The sequence below is a fragment of the Neophocaena asiaeorientalis genome, unplaced genomic scaffold, assembly GCF_003031525.2.
Source record: "Neophocaena asiaeorientalis asiaeorientalis breed wild unplaced genomic scaffold, Neophocaena_asiaeorientalis_V1.1 scaffold606, whole genome shotgun sequence".
Taxonomy (NCBI): domain Eukaryota; kingdom Metazoa; phylum Chordata; class Mammalia; order Artiodactyla; family Phocoenidae; genus Neophocaena; species Neophocaena asiaeorientalis.
The window spans coordinates 10,700,235-10,715,870 of NW_020173687.1; the positions used below are offsets into that span (position 1 = coordinate 10,700,235).

At 41.9% G+C, this 15,636-nt stretch overlaps 1 protein-coding gene across 1 annotated transcript; it reads right to left on the reverse strand.

Annotated features, from left to right (window-relative positions):
• Positions 1-209: 209 nt before the first annotated feature.
• PARD6B (par-6 family cell polarity regulator beta) lies at positions 210-15,422 on the reverse strand. Its single transcript, XM_024750448.1, has 3 exons — positions 15,114-15,422; positions 10,261-10,483; positions 210-1,583 (listed from the first exon to the last, which is right to left on the reverse strand). Exons 1-3 carry the CDS (start codon positions 15,177-15,179, stop codon positions 754-756), a joined length of 1,119 nt encoding a protein of 372 aa, XP_024606216.1. The 5' UTR covers positions 15,180-15,422; the 3' UTR covers positions 210-753.
• Between the last annotated feature and the right edge of the window lie 214 nt (positions 15,423-15,636).

Consider the following 15,636-nt stretch of genomic DNA (forward strand, 5'->3'; position numbering starts at 1 on the left):
ACATTAAAAGAGTAAAAAGGCAGACAAACAAAATATACACACAAACAACAAAAGGAATGATTTCTAATGAGATTTGGAATGAGGACAAGAAGAGGTTATGGGAGAGAGTCTCCCATGGGCAAACACGGACCTGAACAACTGTTAGAGTTTCTTAATTCAGGAACATAGCTTCAATGCTTTATAACTTAGGAAGCAACCCCTAAAAACAGTCAATTGATTTGATTTCTTAGAAATTAGGGGAAAAAAAAGCATTTGAAAAAATTACTCGCTACAATTAGCAACAGAGGAACAATATTAAAAAATCAAAATACAACATGGGGAATATAGGAGCCAAGGTCCCAAAGTACCGAAAGAGAGACTCAGACTTCTTCACGTTAGAAAATATACAGTTAAAGGAAAAATCAACCAGGCTCTGCACAGCAGGTTAAATATGCAACCACTTCAAACGGAAATGATCTAGTCCTTATGTGTAGTTCTGGGAATGTGCTCTAACATCCAGTCCTCTATAGACAAAATAGCAAAAGCACATCATTTCATTAGCAAAGGCCCCTTTGTTTTAGGCTTAAATTCACCTCTGACCCACTGACGTTTATATTAATTATCGAACTACTATTTTAATAACATTTTAAGCTTGCAATATATTTTTTTCATGCCTATCCCAGATCACTGGTTCAGAGGTACATATGCTTTAAACTAGCCAATTTACAAGTCTCCATGGCATCCTCACTCAGAAAACATTCAGATGCGATGGTTTCATAGTGTTATGATCGTTCCATCTTCTTCTAAGAGTTTTTGATCTGGAGCGCGCGTTTCAAATTCTGCATTTGTGCCACTCGCTAAGGGTGCTAAGCTCACTTCATTAGAAGGAATAAAACCGTTCTGTCCAGATTCAAAACTGAGTTCTATTTGTGTTAATGATTCTAGGCTCTCGGTGTTGCGAACAGCCTTAGGGATCTGCTGTGGCACACCATTGTCTTCAATAATAATGTCATCTTCATCGCTGTCTTCATCCTCTGGCTCAAAGCTCGGTTCGATCTGCTGTGGATAGCCAGGAAGGCTGTTGTCAGTAGACTGGCCAGAGCTGCCGGAAGTCCGACTGTTCCTAATGACGTTATTCCTCTGGTTTGCTGGTCTCACTGTGATGATGAGGTTGCGGCTGTTTGCAATCATCATGTCAGTTACTTGATCTAGACTCTTCCCGGAAACTTCTATGCCATTAACTTCTAAAACTTCATCATTAACGGCTAATAGTCCTGTGCTTTGAGCCAGACCTCCTGGCACAAGTCTGGATATAAAGATCCCTGGGACCTTCTCTAAGCCATGGGGTGTCACCCTGACACTGGAGCCGTCCCGGATGTAGAATCCTAGGGGTTTCTCAGTGCCATATTTGTAAAGACGGACCCTACGATGTGTTTCTGGGAGAATATCCACGTCTATAATAGAAGACACAGGTCTGAAGTCCTGGGGCATACTAATGACTATGTGTGGCTTTTTTCTATGGTTGTCAGGACGCAACACATTGGTTAAAACATTCTTCTTCTTTATTAGTGTGTCTGTACCAAAGGCACTGTAGTCTGCTTCTTCTGTTTAAAAATAAAATACAATAATTATAGAAATGCTGTAAAAACGCCCATTTATCTACAGTGAAATCTGTACAGAAAGGACAACTCAAATATATTTGATACATAAACAAACTCGTTAAATATCTGCCTGTTCCTATCGGCTGAAAATGTAGCGCAGTAAGACATGCTATACCAGAAAAGCCCAATAGGTGGCCCTCTCGAGTATTCACCATGAAGTTACCAAAAGTTGAAGTTAAATTTGAAAAAGCTCAATGACTCAAACATTAAATATGGCAGATGAAATTCTGATAAGCCCCGCACACACATTCTTAAACACCATTTAAAACAAGTTATTTACATTGTATTTTCCCTATGTTTGTTTAAACACCTCCAATTTGCATGTTTATCATATTTGACTCAATGACACGAAATTGGGCACTTTTGAAACTCAAATACCTGTACTAGAGTCTGGGAGGACAGTGTACAAGCAGACTTCTTTTTACTGCGCTTCGCAGATAATTGTGTTTTTTTTACAAATTGAAGGTTTGTGGTGACCCTGCACCGAGCAAGTCTACCGACGCCATTTTTCCAACAGCATTTGCTCACTTCGTATCTCTGGGTCACATTTTGTTAATTCTTGCAATACTTCAAACTTTTAAATTATTATACTTGTTACGATGTGCTTTGATCAGTGATCTTTGACATCACTACTGCAGAAAGATTATGACCTGCTGAAGGCTCAGGTGATGGTTAACATTTTTTTTTAGCAAAAAAGTATTTTAAACTTGAGTTATGTATTTTTTTAGACATGATGCTATTACACGCTTAATTTGTGCAAGAATTCATGTGACTTGCTTTATCGTGATATTTGCTTTATTGAACCCACAATATATCTGAGGTCTGCCTGTAATTAAATGAAATGGATAATACACATAAAATGATAATGTAATTAAATGAATGCATATCAAACACAGGAATTCTGGTCTTCTGCAAATACATTCTCCCTCAGTTTTCTGGGGGAGTTCTTAACCTTTCATTTTCCCACTTTTGAAAGAGGCTGAGGTATAAGACAGAGACAACAGGGAGGGGTGAGGATTCTGGCAAAGCTGAGAGCTCCTGCCCCATTTAATGGCATGGCTTTTCTCGCTCCAGGCAGCTTTTCTTCATGGACTGTAGGAATTTGTGTGGACAGTCCAACTTGTCAGAAAGTCTTGTTTTTTTAGGTTAAAAAAAAAAAAAACCTTCCCATTTAAAATGCCGACACCTAATTAAATAACAACAAAAACCTGTTTGAGCAAAATAACATCTGGGGGTTGAATTTATTCTTCAAGCCAGCAATTTATAATCTCTGATGTAAACCAGGGAAAACAGGGCACTAAAACTAGATCTCCTTAAATCCCACAGCTGGAGGTAGACAGTCTACAAACAACATGTCTCATCAGAGGATGAGGAAACAGAATTAACAGCAGGCATAAAAGGTGAAATCACATTTCAAAAATAACTGGAATGGGGATAAACTAAAAAGTCACAATCTCCAAGGATGAAAAAAATATTTAATAAGAATAAAAAAGACACAAGTGCCCCCACCATCCCAAGAACTAGTTTAAAGTCCTAGTCTCAATCACTGCTACAGACAACAGTAACATCACCAGACTGTGTCTGCACAGGGCTTCCATCTGTAGTCTCTTGTCACCCAACTCTCGACCCCCCTGTCGTTAAGTATTATTACCTTTACTTAATAGACCAGGAAATTAAGGGTACAAAATAAGGTACAGACAGAAGACTGGCCCCAGGTTTTCTTACTAAGGCCAATACCATACATGTTCAATTCACACAGTGAATGTTAAATGTCCACTGTGTGTCAGAGCCTGGAGAACTTCAGTATTTTTTTCTCAGTGCTGCTGGAACACTCTTCAAAAGCTAGTTTCAGATAAATGTACAAGACTAGGGGTACCTGGGGACTTCCCTGGTGGAGCAGTGGTTAGGACTCTGTGCTCCCAATGCAGGGGGCCTGGGTTTGATCCCTGGTCAGGGAACTAGATCCCACATGCATGTCACAACTAAGGAGCCCCACCTGCCACAACTAAGACCCAGTACAACCAAAAAAAAAAAAAAAAAGCCTAGTGGTACCTGATTTTGGGGCATTTTCCCCCTGGGGATAATTTTGCTTCATTTATGGAGAAAGTACTTACACTGTGTTCTTACAAAGACAGAAATTTATTTATAATTTGGCTTGGGAAATAAACTGACTGACAAAAGAATCTTTTGGGCAAAATGTAGCCAGAAATCTATCAACAATGATCTTCTACTGAATGTGTTTATTCAAAACTGTATATTTCATTTTACAATCAATTAAGAAAGCCCACACAATTTTTATATGGGAAATTCCAGACCATAGGAAAGGAGAACAAAACTAAGTTGCCTACATACCTATTCATGGGAAACCTGACCAAAAAACCCCCCAAATCTGCATAATTTGGCATTGCATCCAGACTCTGTTTGAATGCTCTCTGCTAAATTCTCAAAAGCAATATGCCCCAGTACAAAGGCACCTTTGTTCTCCCATCTAGCTAATCAGTTTCCAGCCACTGGGAAAAGAAATATTTTGGCAGAAAGCCAGGGTGCAGGGTGTCGGTTTAAAGTGTAAAGGTGAACATCTACAGGGAACAGGCCTGACGTTCCACCTGAGCATGTCTGTCAAAGTACAAAACTCAGAAAGAGACGGAAAGTTGGAATCCTGGCTCACGGCAACCTTTCACTTGTATAAACCCAGGCTTTATGCAACAGTGTGTGATATAGGCTCAGCGAAACCTCACCTATCCCGAGCCTGACAATCTCAGCTCACCGAAACAGACAAGGATCTACCCCTGGAATGCCGCCAAACAGCCAAACTGGATGTCTCACTTCCTTACACACAAAAAGCCCCTGTGCTTTACTCACAGAGGAAGGGAGCCCTGAAGGGCCTCCCTCTGAGTCTCTTACTTTTTAAACATTAATTCCAAAAAACCCTGGTTATCTCATTCCTCAGCTCACAGTCTTAAGTCACAGTCAGGGGTAAGGGTCCACCAGTGAGTGGCAGGCACAGATACAAAAAATAAAAGCCTACAGTGAAGAAAAAGCAAACCTGAAAACAAACAAAACAAAAGCGTTATATAAATCCCAGCAGCATCCGTGTACAGTAACAAAACAGTAACAGTTCATGGTAGAGTCATCAAGAAAGTTCAAGATTATGACCCATTCAAGTTCAGTAGGAAGACAGGGGAAGAATGAAATAATTTTTGAAATTGTTCTAATCAAGGGGTGGACAACCTTTTTCTGTAGAGTTTGTACAGTAAATATTTTAGGTATTGCAGGTCATACGGTCTCTGTTGCAAAAGCAGCCACGGGCAATACAGAACGGAGTGATCATGTCTGTGTTCCATGAAAACAGCCAGTAAGCCTGAGTTTGCCAGCCCTTGTTCTAATCCAAAATGGTTAAATGAAATACATGTGGCAACTTTAAAAGGATTAAACATCACTTAAAGCAATATTCAAAGTCTGCAGATCCCTTCACTTCCTAATATAAGGAATAACAAATGCCAGACACTTAAGAAGCACCTGCTACCATGTGGCTAGACATCGTGCTGTGTGCTGCAGATCCAGCGCACCAAACAGCTAAGGTGCTTGCTTTCATGGTGCTTACAGACTAAAATAGATGGCAATTAACAAAGAACTTGAAACCATTATATTATTACAAAGGTGCCAAGAGCTGTGAAGTTTATCAGTGGGAACTCAGCCTGGTCTGCAGGGTAAGGCAAGGCTTCTCTGGGGAGCGTGGTTTATACTGAGACTGGAAAACAAACCAGTAGCTAATCAGGTAGAAGGGAGGGAAGAACTTCCGGGTGCCGATACAACAAATACAGAGCCGGGCAGGATGGGGTCGGCGGAGGAGACGGTGAGAAGGCAGGGTGGGAGGGGAGAGAAGAGGAGGAGCTGGAGCCAAGTCCAGGCGGCCAGGGCCCTGCAGACAGACAGGGCCTCCGGGGAAGTGGGGAGGATTACCGGCTTCAGCCTGAGGGCAAAGGGAAGAAAACCAAAGATTTTGGTTTTCCTACAAAGCTCACTCTGGCTGCAAGCTGGAGGAGGGACCTGCGGGGAAGACAGGAGGTTTTACTGCAGGTAATTTAGGATGGTACCTGGCCTGGGGCAGAGGCAGTGGAATGGGGAAATAAGCTTGAAGAGTAATTAGAACACATTTTTAATAGGCTTGGTGACTGAAAAAAAGGTATGTGTCAAAGGTGACACCCAGGTTTCTGTCATAAGCAACTGGCATCACATTCTGAGCTGTTACTCAGAATTTTTTTATTTCTGGGGCCGTACCTTCTGTTAAACAATTTTTCACAATTTACTATTAAAATGTATACTCCTTAGACCATTTCTAAATTCAACCCTGACTCACTAAAATATAACCTTAAAATACAGCTCCCAAATAACATCCCACACACAGTGAAGTTCTAAGAGACAGTTTAAGTGGCTGCCCAGTTCCAGGTGTCTGGGCCACAAGGCCACGTCCTAACGCAGATGAGGCTTAAAGCAAGGCCCTTCTGGTATTTCCAACATACTCCTTTGAATAAACCCATGGTACAAATGTGTTTGTCTGATGGCACACAGAAACAGACTGTGACACAGCAAGAAGTTGTGGTGTAGGTATTCTGATCAGATCTGGCGAGAAGTCCGTGCAGGTCAATGGGCCTCAGACTTGGCTGATCATCACAACAGGCTTTTAAAAAATACACATTTCCCTGGCTGCATTCCAAACCTACAGGAACGACCTGAGTACTTTTTCTAAAGGTGCAACGTTTAAATATTTTCTGAGCTTGTTTACCATACAAGAACCACCTGAACAACAAGAGAAGAAAAACTCTCTTTTTCCCTCAAATAAATGAGGAAATTCTAAACTCTGACAGGGTGAGGGGGCTGGCAAAAGCCCTAGGATGCTCTGCGAAAGTAACTTTTAAAATATCAGGTTTTTTGTTTTGTTTTTGCTTCCACAATAACAGCCCTGGAAATAGAGTCTGGGTTTTCTCCTCTAACAATAAATTATTGTAAAACATAAAACTTTTCAAGATATGCAATGACGCTACCCCCGAGTTCAAGCTATGAAGTGGTTTATGCCTTCAATCTTGAGCTTTCACTTCAAAGAAGCTTTATTTGGGAGAGGGTATCAGATTTTAAAAGGTCACACGGTTTAAAATTTAAAATCGTTTTCATGTCTGTCTTTTAAAAACATCGCCTGGTGCCACATCAAGTGCAACTGCTGCCCTACTGGTTCCTAAATTGGAAGCAACAGGCCCGTAAAACAGAAAATGTGCTGTAATTAAGCAAGAAAATGTAACTGTACTTAATGCCATGTTTTACATTAGTTTCCTGAATTTAATGTTCATTAAAGTTTAAGTAAAATCAGCTTTCTACTTAAGCATCTGTTGAGCTCTGCTTAAAAGAAAAAAGGTATCACCACAAACTACAGGGCACTGTGTAACTCTGTAAGACAGACAACAAACATGTTAACTCTACCTAAATAACCAGAGGGTAATGTGGTAAAGGTGGAGGTTGGGGGGCCCTAGCTAGGGTGGTCAGAAGAGGCCCCTCTGAGAAAGTCATCTGAGCTGAGAACTGAGGGAGGAGGAGGCAGCCATGGGACCAGCTGCAGGAAAAGCGTTGCTTACAGAAGGAACAGCAAGTGCAGAAGCACAGAGACGGCAACAAGCCCGCTGAGTCCTAGGGACAGAAAGAAAGCCAATGTGGTTGCTGTGAGGGGGGAGTGGGAGAATGGAGGAAGGAGACGCTGCTGTGGAGCACAAATCAGGATGTATTTTATTCTGGATGCAACGGAAACCATTGGAGGGTTTTCAGCAGGAATGAATCGACTGACTGACTTTTCATGTTTTGCTTAAGTCATATTTGTATTACAGTTACTTTTTTTTTTTTGGCCGCATTGGGTGGCATGCGGGATCTTAGTTCCCCGACCAGGGATTGAACCCGTGTCCCCCTGCAGTGGAAACATGGAGTCTTAACCGCCGGACCACCAGGGATGTCCTAAAGTTACATTTTTTTTTTTTTTCTAAAGTTACATTTTTAAAAACAAAAATTTTCTGTTGAACACACTGCCTATTTCTAGATCAAATTCTAAGGGCTCTGAATTGTATTGGTTATTTACCTCTACAGCATAGAAAACTTTTGTTTACATCTAAACATATTTGAAAAGGAAACAGCAGATGATAACCGCCCTTAAAAGATGTTAGGATTAATCCTATGATCACGTAAGTGTTACAATTCCAGTAACAAAAACATGTGGTAGTATAATCCAACACCTATAATCTTTCTAAGGAAGGGGATAATCCAACAAGTTCTGTCAGATGGCAGTAGTTTAAAAATAGTCATTCTATATTTAAATACATGTTCCAAACAGCAAATTTATAATGAAAATTACAACTGCTAACAAGATAGGCCTTCTATGCAACAACGATTTAAATTATTCTGCTTAAAGTGACAAGTTCCACTCCAATGTTTTGTCTTCTCTTCCTTCTCCAACATTCTATACATAGCTTTCTAAGAACCATCCCTGCTCTTCATCTCAGCAAGCCCTTATGTCCACTCCCCAAAATTTCAACTATCACTTTTCTGCAGACTTTCAGCTCTTTGATCAGCCTCTAGATTTCCACCCTAAGCTCCAGCCCATCATTTCTGATTTCCTACGGGACAAGGTTGAAACTCGCCAGCCAGATAAGCTTTTTTGTCCTATAACCAAACCAATTTTCTTTCCAAGTCAATCTCTCTTCCAGACTGTACCTGTTTTATGGCACCATCAGGCTCAAATCCAGAAAGCTATTTTCCTCTGGACGCCTCTTCAACCCTCTGCCCTCCAGGGGGGAGCGCAGTGACTCTCAGATCCTCCCCTTTATCTTCCTCACCTGGTCTCCTGCCGGGGCAGCTTCTCAGCGTCTCTCACCCCCCTGCTCCTTGCTCTCTCCTGTAAGACTGCTGCATACTCCAATTCATCCTGAACAGCCAAATGAGTCTTCCTGAAGTAACACTCTAATTGTACCACACCCCTGCCACATACCTAGGAAATCCATCTTAGGGGTCTTTGGGAAAATGAATTTGCATGTTTGTAAAGTATTTTGTAAATAGTCAAGTGATACAGATGTAAGTTACCCTACCCTTGGAGGTTTATTTTGTTGGCGGACTTCAGTTCCTCCAAACCCAGAAGCAAAGATACACAATCAGTGGAATTTCAAAGCCCTAGGAGTGGTCCAATGCTTATCAACTGATTGGAAAGAAAGTTTCACCTTCAAGGGTAATTTCTACCCACTCTCTCAAACTGCTTTCTGGGTTGGTTTACAAACACAGTAAGGCTTTGATTATCCCACCAATACTGGGCTTGTGGCTCTCATGTCACCTTTCCAAACCTCTTCATTTACCAAAGACAAAGGAATAAATGGCACACACCATGGCCATCTACAGGCGGACACAGATAAATAAACACACACACACACACACACACACACACACACACACACACACACACAGAGGAGGCCACAAAGTTAAAAGTTTTAGGGCTCAAAATACGTTTCAATTTTTGCCATATAGAGTGGTTATTTTAAAATGTTCTTTTGCAAGACCAATATCAACGTTTACATTCCTCCAAAATAATGACTTGCTCTCTGATTTTCCAGATAATTCACTAGTTTTATTTCTGTGAAAAATGCCTTAAAAGGAAAGAAAACATTCACCGGAGGCATACTACATGCCAGAGCACTGCACTGAGCTCATTTAAACTTCCTAGTAATCCTATGAGATCGTACGTTCATTCTATAGATAAAGATACCGCGACCCAGGAAGAATAAACAGCTTTCCTTCAGGTACCTATTAAGTGGTGCATACAGATTTCAAAGTTAATTGCTACCAAAAAAGTAGAATGTTTCCCTGACTCCAAAGTCATACTCCTCCTACCACATCTTTCTGAATGGACAAAATTCCATTCAAAAAAGTGAAGATTCAATAAATTCCTAATTTCCATTTTTAAAAAATCTAAGAGGTTATAAAGTAATTAAAACCACAATCTTTCGGACTTCCCTCGTGGTGCAGCGGTTAAGAATCCGCCTGCCAATGCAGGGGACATGGGTTCAATCCCTGGTCTGGGAAGATCCCACACGCCACGGAGCAACTAAGCCTATGTGCCACAGCTACTGAGCCTGCCTTCTAGAGCCCACGAGCCACAACTACTGAGCCTATGAGCCACAACTACTGAGCCGGCGTGCTGTAACTACTGAGGCCCACGCCCCTAGAGCCCGTGCTCCGCAACAAGAGAAGCCACCTCAATGAGAAGCCCGTGCACCACAACGAAGAGTAGACCCCGCTCGCCGCAACTAGAGAAAGCCTGTGCACGGCAACGAAGACCCAACGCAGCCAAAAATAAAATAAAAATAAATTAAAAAAACAACCCGCAATCTTTCCAAAGTATACTTAGTGAAGTGTAAAGATGTCAATTAAACCAATAATATCACAGATGTCTTAACTCACTTGTTAGTTAATATGGTAAGAAGATTCACACAAAATGTCTATTCATTAAATTTGTAGTGAATTCTGTGTATCCTATCAATGAGGAAAATAAACAACTTCTAATTCTAAAATAATTTTTCTAAACATTGTTACTTACCCTTTTTTTGTATAAAAATCCTAAGCAGTGGGTTGGCCGTTGAAACAGCTTTGTGATAATTATCATCGTTATTTATAGGTAGTAAATCTCCGTGGATGTCTGCATAGCCTACTAAAACGTCAACATTGGGTATCTTATGAACATGTTGCAGTAATCCATAAAACTCCTCAAACTTTCCAGGTTTTGATCTTTCCAGTGAAAACCGACGAAATTCAGCTCCAAACTATAAATAAACATATTAATTTTAAAAAAGGTAACAGGATCCAATCTTAAAGTGCATGACAGAAAAATTCACAGGCACAGTATTTCCCTTAATGAAGAAGACAGTTCCAATATCACGGTCTATTGTCAGAAACCTCATTATCAGGAGATAAAACAACGTAAGGAAGGCACAGGAATGTGTCTGCTCACTGCTGCATCTCTGAAGGGCATTCCCTTCAAGAGATGCAGGCTCAACTTAATCCCTGGGGTACCCAGGTCTCACTGGGGACTGTCCTGCAGAGTGACTCAGCTCAAACAAACCCTGTCTGGAGCCCAGATCCTGACAGCAGTATCTGCTCCTCACTCAGGCCATGAGGTAACAAAGATGTTCCTAAGTCTTTATTTTGACTGGTAGCAAAAAGCATCTAAGTTTCCTTCCCCATAAAAGGAATTACAATTTCACAGGAAGTGGCAAGAATTAACAGCAACATATACAAAAAGGACTTTGAATTTCTTGGCACTAAGGTAGGATACAAATGGAGGTATGTCATATAAGAAACAGGTCTAGAGATAAGAAGTGTCTTCCCTATGTTAATCTTAAAAAAACACACACACACAATACATTAAATATATGTCCTACAACTCTCCAATTAAAGCATAAGTGTTTACGTGCTTGGCACAGTGCTAGGCCCTAGAGAATGAAAGACTCAGGCCTGCACCAGAGCTCAGAAATTAGTGGGGAAAGAGAATAACTATATGAGAGGCATTAAGGGATCATACAAACAGGGAGGACGACACTTCCATCATGCCCAATATTTATCTCCACAATTCTGGTTCTCAGGTCTGCTTCCCTACTCTAGATTCACACCTCTGCCTTCCAAATGCCAAATTATTAAGTGGTTCTTACTCAACACGAAGGACTGGCTTCATCTAGTCCATAATAAACAGGATCCATGACTTAACAATGGGACTAGCATGGCATTTCCTCAAATGTGGAAACGTTAAGAAAGATTCATCAGCCTTCCTCAAAAAGTGCCCCAGTCACACAAGTTTGGGAAATGCTACATAACTATAATTACACTCTTAGGAATCACTGTGGAGACCAGATATTAAACGCTCAGTTAAGTCCTGTGGTTGATAAAAAAAAAAAAAAAAGTTTTTAAACAAATGTTTGCCAAATATGTTTGACCACTGAACTCATTTTTCCTCTAAATATCTATTATTGGCAAGAAACACTAATGTACCCCTAAGACAGCCTTAAGCATCTTGCAGAGAAAGTCCCTAACAGAATAATTTGAGCAGGTTACAAATGTGTCAATTCATTTCCCTAAGGATCCCATGGTCTCTCTGAACTCACTGCTTTTGCTATCTCGAAGAAGTTCATCTGCCTTGCTTTATACCCACACTACTCACTAGTTTTAAATTAAAATGAAAAATTACTAAAACCACTTCTTACCTCTAACAAATCAAAAGTTTCCAAAACACATTCCTGAAACATAAACACTAACATCTGTCAAGAACATAAGGTGACTCATACCTAAAGCGCTCAAAAAGTGTAGTCATACCTTCACGTTTCAAAGTAAATAATAACTGGGGAACACCCTTCATATCAGAGTTAGTCTTATGATGTTATAAAAAGTCATAGTTTCTTCTCCATTTTCTTTATTCTGGTATCACAACATCCTAGTGCTTTCTGATTCATCTCAGGGTTTTATTACTTCCCCTGGTGAATGGGAGTAACATCTAATAATTGAATATTTTAGGGCTGCAATGTTTTTGCTAAAGCTTGTGGATAAAAATTCTTTGCTCAACATTTTTTTCTCTTGCTTAAATGTTATGATAAAAACAATGGAAAATTGTATGGCTTCACAAGTAGATGTGCCCTTTTGCAATGTTAGCAGGAAAAAAAAAGAGAAATTGTTATGCTTCTTGCAGCAAAACAATAGGATTAAGAGAACTTTTTACTACATGAAGAAAAATACTAAAATAGAGATAACATTAAGACCCAATCAACAACTATTATAACTTTTCTTAGCCTGGTCTAGTTTGCCTTGGTCACCCAGAATGTGTATGGACACCTGTCTCCCAGCATCTTTTGGTACACTCTAGAAATGAAAACTTAATATTGTTTGCCCATGAATAATAACTAGGAAATGTACAGCTCAAAGACTATTCCAAGTGTTTAATAACCTAAGGTTATTAAAGGACATCACCTTGATTATTAAGAGCTTTTCCAACTCTGGAGAAACAGGAAGATAAATCAGTTACCAAAAAAAGTCACATGGTAACTGGTATCACAACTTAACTATAGTTATATTTGCATTATCCATTACTTTATTTGTACCAATTTCCCCCTTCCATGAGCAAAGATATGACGTTGACACTGTTTTCTATGCAGAAGAAAAAGAAATCCTGAAACGTGGATCTGTACATCACCAAGTTGTGGTTACAGCCTCTTAGCGACCAGCTTTGTAAAAAGCTGTGATATCACCAAAGCAGTGAAAAAGGAAGTATTGTTTCACACATCTGTCCAAATATTTTTTAAATGGTAAAGATGCCAAATGTTTTATTTAATCCATTAAATATATATTTAAAACATAAGGTGCCACTGACACACTAGAAACAGCACCTCTACTGTGCCTATTTATCAGCGGCGAGAACACTAGTGGGACCACACTTTATGAGATGCAGGTTCTCAGAATGCCTTGATTCTATTTAAGAGACACGGTTCACCATAAGTCCAGTATGGCAGGTCAAATGTATAATGGGCAGTATGGGAAAGATTCACAAACCAGTTGACAGAAAAAAAGGGCTGAAAGCCTGAAATTCCAGTCCCCAAGTGCTCGAGGTTTTCTAGTCTGAGAGAGAAATTACCATTTGACTGTATTTATCAGAACACCTAGAATCCCTACTCATTTTTTCCTATGATAAAAAGATTAAATACTTGCTACCAAGATTAGGACCACAAACTGAATTGTAAGATTATGCAACATCATAAATGTCTTTCTTTTCTTAACCTCAACTCCCACAAACCCAAACTAGATTTATGACAAAAATGCCATGAGAAGGTTCAACCACTGGCCACGGAACTACCACCACTATACTGCTAGAGGAAAAGCTCTCTATATTTTGAGTTATCTTAACCCTTAGTTCAAGTGTGTCACTTCAATTTGCTATGGCAGTTCCACAGAGGACACAGGAGACAGCATAGTCGTGAAACGGCTATAACTACATTTCTATTCTTATTAAGCAGAAGGGTTTCTTAACTAGTGCCTATTCTGATACACGAGTTAAGTCAAAAATAACATTGTAAAATAATGTGAAAAATGAATGCAGATACTCTTGATGTGATCATCTCAGTTACAGCAACTTACAGAACTTTGCTTATAAAGTTCCAGATAATAAAAACCATTCTACCACAGGCTCCAGGGAGCCTTCCTACTCTACTTCACTGAAAATCACTCCTGGATTTTGCATTCTCCTCCCCGCTACCCCACCCCATAGTCTTACATTCAATGATGTTTCATTATTCTTAGAGTTGATATGCTTTTACTTTTCTCCTATTCTTTCATGTGTTTTGATCTTCCCAACTCTTTATTTTCAATGTTCTCAGGGCCCAGCCCATGTCCTCTTTTTTCTATTCTATAAAGCCTAAAACTTATTTTGTAAAAGGTTTTAAGGTTTTGTCATAAAAAGCACACCTTGTCGAAGTGATAAGCTTTCTGAGCCCCCATCTTCTCAGAGGATCAGACTAGGTTATCTAAGTCCCCTTTGGCTCTTCAATTCATGAAATGCTTGCTGAAAATGTTCCCGTAGCCGCCGACCATCTTCAAATTCCATCTCAAAACCCCCGTTGGAAAGCATTCCCTCACTAATCCCTATACACCGTCCTGCTCAGGGAGCCCTGCAATTTAGGAATTCAGTGGATACTGACGTAATTATCAGCAGATTGGCATACCGTTGGTCAAGAGTGAAAACACTTGATGTGAAAAGGTAGCAGGATGGAATGAAGAGGGCACCCAGACTCAAACTGTGAAGTGCTACTCAAACGAAAGGCGATAGTGTTAATTTTATAGATTAAATGCATACCAAAGTTAGTGCTAGAAAAATCTCTAAGCAGGAAGCAAAGCTAACTTTACAAGGGCTCTTGAGTTCCCTGGGCTCTCTCCTTCACCACTTGATGCACCCTTGAGCCACAGAAAGGGGTAACATTTTGTGACCACGGGTGTTCCAAATACTCTTTACTCAGAAGGCCAAGAGGTAGAATTCCTCCAAACCTTTCGTACCACGCTGCGCTCAAACGCCTCCCATCCTCGGCTATACCTCGGCCCTTACTCCCATCCTTGAACAGGAATGATTTTTAAGGAGATAGATTAAGCGCTCAGCTGGTCTCCTCCCTACCTGGGGCAGGGGCAGACACAACCCCCCACGCTCGTCCTCTTCACAGCAAGCGTATTATCCACCATCTCCTGCCTCCAAATCCCACCATCGCGCCCACCACGGTCCCAGACAGCGGGCAGCTCCTCAGGCCGTCGCCGGCCAGCCCTTGGCTTCCCCCAGGCCTCCCCCAGGCCCCGGGAGCACCCCCTTCAAGGCTCTGACCGCCAGTCCCCATCTAGCCGGCCGCTTCGCCCAGCCCGGGCCCCGCGCACCTTGCTCTTCACCTCCATGGTGCCCAGGCAGCCGCTGCCCGCTCCGTGCCGGTGGCTGCGGTTCATCCTGAGGCCTGACCCGCAACAGCCTCCTCCAGCCGGGCCGCCCCTCGGAGCGCGGAGAGCGAGTGCCCGGCCGCTGGGCTCGGGACTCGGCTGCGGCCCAGGCGCCTCCTCACAGGCACCTGCAGAGGGGCGACCGTGGCTCGGGTCTCCGCGCAGAGCTCCGCTCGGCTGGCTCCTCACGCGGTGGGACCGAGGGTGAGACTGGCGGCGCGGCGGGCGGGAACGCGGCTCCCTCCCTCCGGGCCTCTGCGACGGCCGCGACGGCGAAGGAGGAGGGGGCGGAGCACAGGGGACAGGCGCCGCAGCCTAGCTCTCAGCCGCTTCCCCCGCGAGCCCGCGCGCGCGCACCCCAGCCGGGCGGGAGCCGCGGCACGTGCGCGCGCTCACCTGCAGCCTCTGTAGACGCCTTGGAGGCTCGCGCTCCGCCCACACCCAATGGGAAGCGCGCACCTGCGCC

Bases quoted from the DNA above. Each gene is read 5' to 3' on its own strand.
- PARD6B (XM_024750448.1), bottom strand. From the start codon at position 15,179: ATGAACCGCAGCCACCGGCACGGAGCGGGCAGCGGCTGCCTGGGCACC. The intron at 10,484-15,113 runs GTGCGCGGGGCC...GTTTATTTATAG, and splicing joins CCATGGAGGTGAAGAGCAAG to TTTGGAGCTGAATTTCGTCG. The intron at 1,584-10,260 runs GTAAGTAACAAT...ATTTTTAAACAG, and splicing joins GATTTTTATACAAAAAAAGG to AAGAAGCAGACTACAGTGCC.